Source organism: Protobothrops mucrosquamatus, unplaced genomic scaffold (assembly GCF_001527695.2).
Source record: "Protobothrops mucrosquamatus isolate PMUCROS unplaced genomic scaffold, P.Mucros_1.0 scaffold4250, whole genome shotgun sequence".
In the NCBI taxonomy this organism is placed as follows: domain Eukaryota; kingdom Metazoa; phylum Chordata; class Lepidosauria; order Squamata; family Viperidae; genus Protobothrops; species Protobothrops mucrosquamatus.
Genome location: NW_015390169.1, coordinates 4,795 through 16,366, shown reverse-complemented (window position 1 = coordinate 16,366; position 11,572 = coordinate 4,795). Strand labels below are relative to the sequence as shown.

At 44.8% G+C, this 11,572-nt stretch overlaps 1 protein-coding gene across 1 annotated transcript; it reads right to left on the bottom strand.

Moving 5' to 3' along the window:
- Positions 1 to 345: 345 nt before the first annotated feature.
- On the bottom strand, positions 346 to 10,711 carry FOXM1 (forkhead box M1; the record flags this gene model as incomplete). The annotated part of the gene is made up of 6 exons (XM_029286607.1): positions 346 to 1,323; positions 2,474 to 2,643; positions 3,770 to 3,839; positions 7,190 to 7,318; positions 8,395 to 8,591; positions 10,559 to 10,711. Coding segments are annotated over 6 exons (1,697 nt in total), but the record flags the coding sequence as incomplete, so codon positions are not given.
- Positions 10,712 to 11,572: the final 861 nt, after the last annotated feature.

Sequence of the window (11,572 nt, the reverse complement as noted above, 5' to 3'; positions counted from 1 at the left end):
ATTTGGGTAGCCCAGACACCTTTCAATAGATGAATCTTTCCTTCAGCGGAAGCTCTAGAAGTTGTCTCCAAAACTATTGACAGCTCTGGAGCTTTCCATCCTACCCCTTACGGGAGTGTCCTAGATTTGCCCAAACCATCATCTGCAAAGAAGCAGGTGTAGAAAACAGGACAGGGAGTCTTCCTTCAACCTATCGTGGCTAAGGCTTCCTCGATCCTTACATTCGGGTGACCTCTGAGTTAATCAAGAGCCATACTTGCTGAAGGGCCAAGACAGTAAGGTATGGGACTGGGGTCTTCTGAAAGTGCCGCCCAGGTGAGGTTATTTGCAGGGAGCCCAACTGGGTCATTTTAGGTGAGGAAGGAGCTGTGACCAGCTCAGATCGGTCTCCAGGTTCTCGGGGTCTGGAAAACTGAGGTCCAGTGAGAGCTTGCTCCAGTTCTCAGGCATGTTCTCCAAAACAAGGTCTTCCAGAAGGGAGTTGTCCCCTGGAAGCTCACAGGCCACCTTGCTGGATGGGGAAGAAGTGTCCAAGAGTTCAGGAACTATTTCACCCATTTCTGCGTTCAGAAGTGGACACTGGGGAGAGTCACCCAAGGATTGTCTCAGTGAGGTCTCATTAAACTCCAGATCTAAATTCTCCTGGAAGGGCAGGAAGGGCAAGGGAGAAGATCTCGGAGAACTGAAATCAACCGTGCTCCTTTCGTTGACCAAAGGGGTCAATCTCCACTGGTCAGTAGGTGGTAGGGGTATAGAGGTGGTTATGGGCGCTTTATTGGGGGTGGAAGCTTTGGGCAGCCTGCAATTCACTGGAGGGTCTTCTTCTGGACCACAGACAAGGGTTGCTAGAGGTTCCTCCAGACTGGAAGGACATTGTCTCATCAGGAAGGACGTTGAGCCACCACCACCGAGGGGCAGAAGGAGAACCGGTTCTTCTGAGGAAGAGAGGGCTAAGTGCTGCTTCCGTCTGGATCTGCCCAATTCTTGCCTCTTTATAACCAGCGTACTTTGGGGGGCTGACCTGACCCCTGTAACCTGTCTCTTTTGTTTTATGGGGGATGCTTGGACACGGAGGTTCTGCTCTTCACCAGCTCCTGCTGGTTCCTCCTTCACAGGCCATACCGGGAGGAAAGGGGAGACCCACTCCGGGGAGAGAAAACTGTCGCTCAGAACTCCCGCCGATGGTTTTCCGCTGTCTGTACAGCTGCCTCCCTCAAGAGGGCGCTGTGGGTTTAATGAACAAGACTCTTCGCCGCAATATTGTTCCTCCTTTATGGAGCTCGGAGAAGGCAACAGGACCGGTTCGTCGCTGGAGCGCAGGATCTGCAAAACCAACATGGGAAGGAAGAAGCTGACGACAACACTCTTCATTTTTAGACACATTCTCCCCCGGGGGTTTAGTTATCTTTTAGGCGTGGGAATTTTATTTTGCCCTCCTAAACTGACCGTTGTGCTTAACCTCCATTTATTCAGGAATTAGAGGGCCGTTTCAGCCAAGAGGGATCTCCAACAACTTTGAGGGACTCTATGCATTTGGCCGGAGATCCTGTACGGGGAGTCCTCAACTTACGACACAATTGAGGGCAACATTTTGTTGCTAAGCCAGACAGTTGTTAATTGGGTTTTGCCCCATTCTACAACCTTTCTTGTCCGAATTGTTAAGGGAATCGCTGCACTTGTTAAGTTGGGGTTTTCTAAAAATAACATACGAGTTCGTGGCCAAGCGTCCGAATTTTTGATCATGTGCCTGTAAGAATGCTGCAACGGTCGTAAGTGTGAAAAACAGTCATAATTTAGTCGTTTTCCCCTTATTTTGAACATATCTAAATAAGTCTCTCTCTCTCTCTCTCTCTCTCTGCCTCCCTCTCCCTCTCTCTCTTCTGATGCAAAAGAACTATGTTTAAAAGCTGATGTATATTAAAAAAAAACTCATGTCGGTTGAATAAAAAGTAAGCATCTGTCTGCTTTCCTTTTTTTCAGGATCGAAGGCGAACGTTCGAGAACAATCTAGAAAAGAAAGGTCTGGAACTAGAAGCTGGAGGTAAGCAGGCAGGAATTACGGTGGATTGTTACTGATTAAAATCAGATTGATTTTAATCAGTAACCCTAACCCTAACCCCCACCCCGGGTCATAACAGTCTTGAAGATGGAATCAGCCTCGTGAGAAGGAATGAAAGGAAGCGGGGAGCAAAGGCCAAGGGCCAGACCCACGTGGATAAGGATGGCAGAGGGCAGGGAAAAATAAACCCACTTCTAGCCAAGATCCTGCTCGGTTCCCGGGGACATCTACTCCTTTTCTAAGGGGCTTTTTTTAGGCTAGCCAAAGCCCTCCTACCTCACCTTTGGGAAAGCCCATCTGCATGGGAGAACTGCCTTGGAGACAGTTGGGCCCGATTCCACGGGTGCTGAGGTTAGCCTGGAGCATTCAGACAAACGTGGACCCGAGCAAAGCGAGGAGACGTAGGAGACTAACCTTTGACGCAGGGCGCTCCGCTGCGTTGCCCGGCATGGTCCCCAAGGCAGTCTGGCCTGCGGGCAGAGGTGGCCTTGAAGGCAACGGGAGATGGAATGGCTCGCCCGTCGGGAAGTGGACTGGAACCACGTAGGAACTGACCCGTGGCAGCAAGGGCTTAATCCTTGGCCCTAAGAAAGAAAATCAATCAATCAAGATATTGAAGAGTACCGGGCCCAAGATGGAGCCTTGTGGTACCCCACTGCTTACTTCCCTCCATGTAGATGTAGTACCATTAAGGCAGGAGTTCCCAACCGGGGGTGCGAGACGATATCCCAGGGGTGTGTGAAAACCTGGGTTTAGAAGTTTCAAAAGTATAGTGTATAAGCAGAATTCGTTTTGAACTTTTGTTAAGGGGTGTGAGACTATATCAGAAGCATTCTAGGGGTGTGGGGTATAGAAAAGGCTGAGAACTACTGCATTAAGCACTACTTCTTGAGTATGGTTTGTCAGCCAGTTACAAACCCATCTGGTGGTGATGCTGTCTATCTCACATTTTTCTAGCTTACCAAGAAGTAGGTTGTGGTCTACTTTGTCAAATGCCTTGCTGAAGTCTAAATATCTATCTATCTATATAAATAAAAATGTAAATGTTTGCTTGTTCAAAATCTTAAATCTCCGAAAGTTCTTCACCGATTGCTTTGAAATTTTGACACAACGTTGCATTCGAATACGCGCGTGTTTTTATATACCTACTATTATATAGATGTCACACCTGTGACAGGTAAAAACATGCTTTTTTAAGAAAAACAGCGCCATCTGTTGGACGTAAAAGCAATTTTATGTAAACAAAAACATATTACAAACGTGCGCTTTCTCTTTTCTTTCTTTTCCATTTAACCAGACTGAGCCATAGCAACGCGTGGCCAGGTACAGCTAGTACTATAATACTACTACTACTACTAATAATAATAATAATAGTAGTAGTAGTAGTAGTTGAGTTGGAAGGGACCTTGGAGGTCTTCTAGTCCAACCCCCTGCTCAGGCAGGAAACCCTATACCATTCCGGACAAATGGCTGTCCAGTCTCTTCTTAAAAACTTCCAGTGTTGGAGCATTCACAACTTCTGGAGGCAGGTAGTTCCACTGACTAATTGTTCTAACTGTTGGGAAATCTATTCCCCCTGCCACCGTTTCCCAAGGTCATTCCTATATACCCTTACAATCTGTCCTTCCAATCAGCCAAAGGGCTTCCATTTGCTTCCTCCGATGACCGGCATGGAGTAAGGGCTTTGCAAGAAGACAATCCGATACTTACGGGAAATCTGGGGCTCCGTTTTGGTGCCTTTCGCGTTCTTCTGCAGATCCAAAGTTGGACGTTTCTGCTGCTGCATTGAGATCGAGAGAGAAGAAAAAAGAAAGTTAAGAGTCTAACAGGCCAGGACTGATTGAAGGTAAAGCAGCAAGTGGAGTTGATGAGCCAGCCGTGTGCGGCAGCTGCCCAAAAAGCCAACACAATCCAAGGCTGCATTAACAGAGGGATAGAATCAAGATCACAAGAAGCGTTAACACCACTTTATACTGCGCTGGTAAGGCCACACTTGGAATACGGCATCCGGTTTTGGTCACCACGATGTAAAAATTATGTTGAGACTCTAGAAAGAGTGCAGAGAAGAGCAAAAAAGATGATCAGGGGACTGGAGGCTGAAACATATAAGGAACAGTTGCTGGAATTGGGTATGTCTAGTTTAATGAAAAGAAGGACTAGGGGGGACATGATAGCAGCCTTCCAATATCTCAGGGGCTGCCCCAAAGAAGAGTGGGGAGGGGAGTCAACCTGTTTTCCAAAGGCAGAACAAGAAGCAATGGATGGAAAAATTAACCAAGGAGAAAAGCAACCTGGAATTAAGGAGAAATTTCCTAACAGTGAGAACAATTAACCAGTGGAACCACTTGCCTCCGGAAGTTGTGGGTGCTCCAACACTGGAGGTTTTTGAGAAGAGATTGGACCTTCATTTCTCTGAAATGGCATATTTGAACAGGGGGTTGGACTAGAAGACCTCCAAGGTCCCTTCAACACTGTTATTCTGATCTGCCTTTATTGGCTAGTTCCCCCAAAACTCAGGTGAAATAGCAAAAACAAAAAACAACAAAAAAAACCCTCCTCCCAGATCTTCCATCTCTTCTGCACAGAGCAAAAGACGGGGATTGCTGGAGGGTTAGTCTTAGGAGAAAATTCTAGAGGTTCTTCACACTGAACCCCTTCCAACTCAACTCCTACTACTACTACTACTATGTATTATAGTATATTTAGACTTCAGCAAGGCATTTGACAAAGTAGACCACAATCTACTTCTTGGTAAGCTAGAAAAATGTGGGATAAGTTCTTTTCACATTCTAACATGTTTCTAACCATTGATCAAATTTTTCCCAAGTTTTAAAGTAAACTGCATCATCTTAAACTTAAAATTTTAGAATAGATGATAGATTTTTTAAGTAAGTTTCTATTCTTAGGCTAATAACATCTTTATTTTTAGTGATTCTTAATTGCTAATGTTGACAATTATGATTAGTTGAGATTTTATTGATTACGTTTATCTATATAGAGGAATTTTATCTGTTTATCAATCTTTAGTAATATGGTTATAGTTAATCTTATTTTAAAATGGCTGAGTAAGATATAAATTGTTTACTTACTATTTTGATCCGGACGGTAGCTTGTTTGTTAAAGTATGAGATTATTGTTGGGGGTTTCCCCACTACTGTACCTAGCTTCTTTCCATCCCAAAATCCCCATGCCCTTCCCTCCCCATACCCGCACTCTCCCTATTTTTTCCTCATTTATACAAAATCCAATAAAATATTTATTTTAAAAAAATGTGGGATAGACAGCATCACCACCAGACGGATTTGTAACTGGCTGACAAACCATACTCAAGAAGTAGTCCTTAATGCAGTGGTTCCCAGCCTTTTCTATACCCCACACCCCTAGAATGCTTCTGATATATTCTCAACCTCTGGAGGCAAGGAGTTCCACTGGTTGATTATCCTCACTGTCAGGAAGTTTCTCCTTAATTCCAGGTTGCTTCTCTGCTTGATTAGTTTCCAACCATTGTTTCTCGCCCTTCCCTCCGGTGCTTTGGTGAATAACGTGACCCCCTCTTCTTTGTGGCAGCCCCTCAAATACTGGAATACTGCTATCCTGTCTCCCCTAGTCTCTTCTTGACAACCTCCAGTGATGGAGCACCCACAACTTCTGTTCTGCTGGTTAATCGTCCTCACTGTTAGGAAGTTTCTTCTGTTCCTTCCAACTCTATGATTCTAAGGACTTCCAGCCTGGAGAAGAAGGAAGATGGAGACTGTTGATTGTCTTCCAATGAGAAGAGCTAGGGATGATTTGCCACACACTCTGAACGGTCAAGGAAAAAACAGAATGAGGGACTTTGTCTCCTCCCAGGATTCCTGCACAGGGATTTCTCTGACTCAGTGTTATCCGACACCATTTCTTTAAATCACCATTTCACCTTGTCACGCCGATTAAATTTGGACGGGTCTACATCGATGCTGAAGCCTCCTTTCGGAAGGGCAAGATCCTTCATGCCACTTTGGCGATTGCTGTAGGACACAGCACTTTTTAAATTTTTTAAAAAGGACTGGAGTATAAATAGATTTTTTTCTCTCCAAAGGGATTGAAATTCTGCCCGAGCGATACTCCTAAGAGAATTCTGAGAAGGGAACTTGATAAAATGAAAAAAAAAAAAGACCACCACCCTGGAAAATGCTAGCCAAGGTTGAGGGCTTCAGAATTCATCTTACTGGAGCACAAGTATCTGTTTTCCCCCAAAAAATAAGACCGGGTCTTATATAGAATCAAGATCATGTGGAGTGTTAATACCACTTTACAAGGCCTTGGTAAGGCCACACTTGGAATACGGCATCCAGTTTTGGTCACCACGGTGTAAAAAAGATGTGGAGACTCTAGAAAGAGTGCAGAGAAGAGCAACAAAGATGATCAGGGAACTGGAGGCTAAAACATATAAGGAAAGGCTGTTGGAATTGGGTATGTCTAGTTTAATGAAGAGAAGGACGAGGGGGGACAGGATAGCAGCCTTCCAGTATCTCAGGGGTTGCCCCAAAGAAGTGGGAGTCAAGCTATTCTCCAAAGCATGGAAGGCAGGAGAAGAAGCAACAGATGGAAACTAATTAAAGAGAGAAGCAACCTAGAACTAAGGAGAAACTTCCTGACAGTTAGAACAATTAACCAGTGGAACAACCTGCCTCCAGAAGCGGTGAATACTCCAACACTGGAAGTTTTTAAGAAGAGACTGGACAGCCATTTGTCTGAAATGGTGTAGGGTTTCCTGCCTGAGCAGGGGGTTGGACTAGAGGATCTCTAAGGTCCCTTCCAACTCTATTATTCTATATTTCAAAAGAGCCACAAAGATGATCAGGGGACTGGAGGCTAAAACATACAAGCAACGGTTGCTGGAATTGGGGATGTCCAGTTTAATGAAGAGAAGGATGAGGGGGGACATGATAGCAGTGCTCCAGTATCTCAGGGGCTGCCCCAAAGAAGAGGCAGTCAAGCTATTCTCCAAAGCATCGGAAGGCAGGACTCCCCAACAGCTGCTGGCTGTCAACCTGCCTCCCTCTTCACTTAAATAAAATGTCACTTCGATGCATAAAACGGTAGAGGAAAAAAGCGCTGGGAAAGGTTCCTTTCCTACCTGCTACTCACCTTGAACACCTGGTCCAGGGTCAGGTAACGGTTTGCTTCGGGATGGATGGTCCAGAATGCGATTTTTCCGTTGGCAGACATCTCCCGAACAAACATGTCGTGAAGGGAAAGATTGTGACGCACGGAGTTCTAAATTGCAGAGGGGGAGAAAAAACCAAACCCAAAACATCTATTGGTTTCGGTGACAAAACAGGTAGCTAAGTTAGGAGGGAAAGAAAGACGTAATGTTGAAGCGATGCAATTCCCATATTACGGGGACCTTGGTGCTCTCTGAGCTTGGCTGTGTTAATGAAGACGTTTAATTACCAAGCTAGGTAACACCATCAGTGCTAGAAGGGAGTAGGGTTTGTAGGACGGAGGAGAAGGACTGTGGGGTGCTTGGTGCTCTCTGAACTTGGCTATTTTCTTGCAGACGTTTCATGAGCCTAACTAGGGAACATCGTCAGTGCTAGAAGGGAGTAGGGTTTGTGGAATGATGGAAGAGGAGGAGGAGGAGGAGGAGGAGGAGGAGGAGGAGGAGGACGACGACGACGACGACGACTGCGGGGTCCTTGGTGCTCTCTGAGCTTGCTTGTTTTCTTGCAGACCTTTCATGACCCAACTAGGTAACATCATCAGTGCTGGAAGGGAGTACGGTTTGTCGAATGATGGAGAAGGAGGAGGAGGAGGAGGAGGAGGAGGAGGAGGACAATGACTGTGGGGTCGCAAAAGGGGATCACCTGACCCCTGGACACTGCGACGGTCATAAATATGAACCAGGTGCCAAGCGTCCGAATTTTGATCAAGTGACCATGGGGACGTAACCATCCTAAGTGTGGAAAACCGTCATAAATCACTTTTGTACTGCTGTTGTAACTTTCAACGGTCACTAAACAAATGGTTGTCAGCTGAGAACCGACCGTGTAATATTTTATAGTGTAAAAAAATGGTATAATTTGTATGCTGTATATTTTTATAATATTTCAAAGCCCAGCAAATGGCTAGTTTAATGTGTGTTGTCACTGGGTTGGGGTGGGTAGGGGATTATTATATTGTTGTATTATTTTCCCTCTCGTTTTATTGTTATGTAGGGTGTTTTTCTATTTAATTCAGCCGCCTTGAGTCGCCGTGTGCGAGTAGACGGCAACGCAAATTATCTAAATAAATAAATTTCACAATAATGACCTTTTCCGAGAAGTTTTTAAAAAGGTGAAAGGATGCTTTACCTTCCAGCCTGGCTTGGCCACATGCTTGAAATAGGGGAAATGGTCCTCGATCCAGGTGTAGATGTCCTTCAACATCATGCGCTTCTTCTCGGTGCTGTTGATGGCAAACTGGATCATGGCCATGTAAGAGTAGGGGGGCCGTTCGGAGAAGGATTCCTTCCATGAAGCCGGAGAGACGGCGGCCGCTGCGGGACTCCCTTCGGACTGGAGTAGGGAAGCAAAAGCCGAAATTAAGAAAGAAGGGTCCCACAGAACAGAGAGAGAGAGAGAGAACGGATTGATTAATAGATGATGGATGGATGGATGGATGGATAGATAGACAGACCGACAGATAGATAATGGATTGATTAATAGATGATGGATGGATGGATGGATGGATAGATAATGGATTAATAATGATGGATGGATGGATAGTTGGATAGTTGGATAGTTGGATGGATGGATAGATAGATAGATAGATAGATAGATAGATAGATAGATAGATAGATAGAGATAGATAGATAGATAGATAGATAGATAGATAGATAGATGATTGATTAATAATAATGGATGGATAGTTGCATAGTTAGTTGGATAGATGGATACATAATGGATTGATTAATAATGATGGATAGCTGGATAGATCGTTGGATAGATAGATGATAGATAGATAGATAGATAAATAGATAGATAGATAGATAGATAGATGATTGATTAATAATAATGGATGGATAGTTGGATAGTTAGTTGGATAGATGGATAGATAATGGATTGATTAATAATGATGGATGGATAGCTGGATAGATAGTTGGATAGTTGGATAGACAGACAGACAGAGACAGATAGATAGGTAGATAATGGATTGATTAATAATGATGGATGGATAGTTGGATAGATAGATAGATATGGATGGATGGATAGATAATGGATTGATTAATGATGGATGGGTGGATGGATAGATAGAACACCTGACAGTGGGCAGAGTCAGCCTGCAATGCCGCATTCCCACCACTGCGCCACCAGGGCTCTTACATGACTTTTATCATGGGAAACACCACTAAAATTGTTCTGGTCCACATGTTCAATGCACAACGGGCGTTCTCTGCTCGTCTCCGGAGGTCTGAAATCTTCCCTTTTTGTGTTTTTTGTTTTAATTACAGGCAGATGCGTATCCAATTTTTTTCTTTTTCTGCTGAAAAGCAGCTCCGCTCCCTCCCGCCCACAGCCATTCTTCCAGTCTTACATCTACCTTTTTAACTTTCTAAAAAGATACCGGCCTACGTGGCTGATGTGCTCTTTGTGAAGAAACGCTCAGGTGATCGGGAATTTTGAGTCATCCTGACACATTATCACAATGCACTGGATTTGAAAGCCTGACTCACAGGAGGAGATCATTAAGGGCTGCTTATGAAACCGCAGGGAATTGGTAGAAAAAGAGCAGAATACCAGAGCTGGAAGGGATCTTGGAGGTCTTCTAGTCCAACCCCCTGCTCAGCCAGGAAACCCTGTGCTGTTTCAGACAAATAGCACTCCAATCTCTTCTTAAAAACACACACACAGACAGACACACACACACAAAGACAGAGGGATAGAATCAAGATCACGTGAAGTGTTAAAATCACTTTACAATGCCTTGGTAAGGCCACACTTGGAATACTGCATCCAGTTTTGGTCACCACGATGTAAAAAAGATGCTGAGACTCTAGAAAGAGTTCAGAGAAGAGCAACAAAGATGATTAGGGGACTGGAGGCTAAAACATATAAGGAACGGTTGCTGGAATTGGGTATGTCTAGTTTAAGGAAGAGAAGGACGAGGGGGGACATGATAGCAGCCTTCCAGTATCTCAGGGGCTGCCCCAAAGAAGAGGGAGTCAAGCTATTCTCCAAAGCACCTGAAGGCAGGACAAGAAGCAACGGATGGAAACTAACCAAGGAGAGAAGCAACCTGGAACTAAGGAGAAACTTCCAGACAGTGAGGACAATTAACCAGTGGAACAACCTGCCTCCAGAAGCTGTGAATGCTCCAACACTGAAAGTTTTTAAGAAGAGACTGGACAGCCATTTGTCCGAAATGGTATAGGGTTTCCTGTCTGGGCAGGGGGTTGGACTAGATGACCTCCAAGGTCCCTTCTGTCTTTATTATTATTATATTATTACACACACACACGGCTCTTTGGCCTTCTGCTTACCTTAATTGTCTTCTGCTTTGGGGTCTGGTTCTCCTTCTCCGTGTCCTTCTTCACGCTACAGGAGCTCAGCGCCGTGGAAGACATCTTGCCCAGCCATTGGATGTTGGTCAGGCTGCTGCTCAAGCCAGAATTGACCGACTCCTCGCTGCCTACGTAGATATAAACTGAGTTTTTAATATTGCACCTGTAGATCCTTCAAAGAAGGAGCTTGAAATTTTAGCCTTTCGGCAGAAAGAGATTGAATACCATTATGATGGTGTGGGAAGAATCCAGAGAAAGGAATATTTGGGGGAATATTAAAAAGGCAGAATATATTTTCCCCCAAAGGAATAATGGAGATGATCTTTAAAAAAAAAAAAAGACAGAAACCAGCCCCCAGGAATCAGCCCCAGCCCCTAAGGCAGGGGTAGGCAACCTTGGCTCTTTATGACTGGTGGACTTCAACTCCCAGAATTCCTGAGCCAGCATGGCTCAGCTTGGAAACCTCTCCCCTTCCCCTCAGCGTGGCTGGCTCAGGAATTCTGGGAGTTGAAGTCCACCAGTCATAAAAGAGCCAAGGTTGCCTACCCCTGCCCTAGGCAGAAGCCAGCTTTTAGAAATGCAGATGTAATAATCCATTCGGGAGGTTGGAGTCTTCCAGCTAGCAGCTGAAGAGATTAGGAAGACAAAGACCTTTAAAATCTACATACCCTACCCAAACTCTAATACAGGACATAATAGGATTAAACCACCAATACCACAAGGGCACACTCAGACTCAGGTCAAAGTACATGACACAGGAAACACAAAGCCTCAAACAGGAACAACTCCAAACAAAAGGCTCCAGAGGGTATAAAAACCCACTCCCTACATATGCCTTCTCTCTTTTCTTCCAGAGCCATCTTTCTGTCTGGGTCTCCTCTCCAATAAACTGCAACCTTCTTTCTAAAGCAGTCTCCATTTTGATTATTCCCGGCTTGGACTGGACCCTGATGAAGATTTTTCCTCCCACAACAGGGAGTCACAATGGA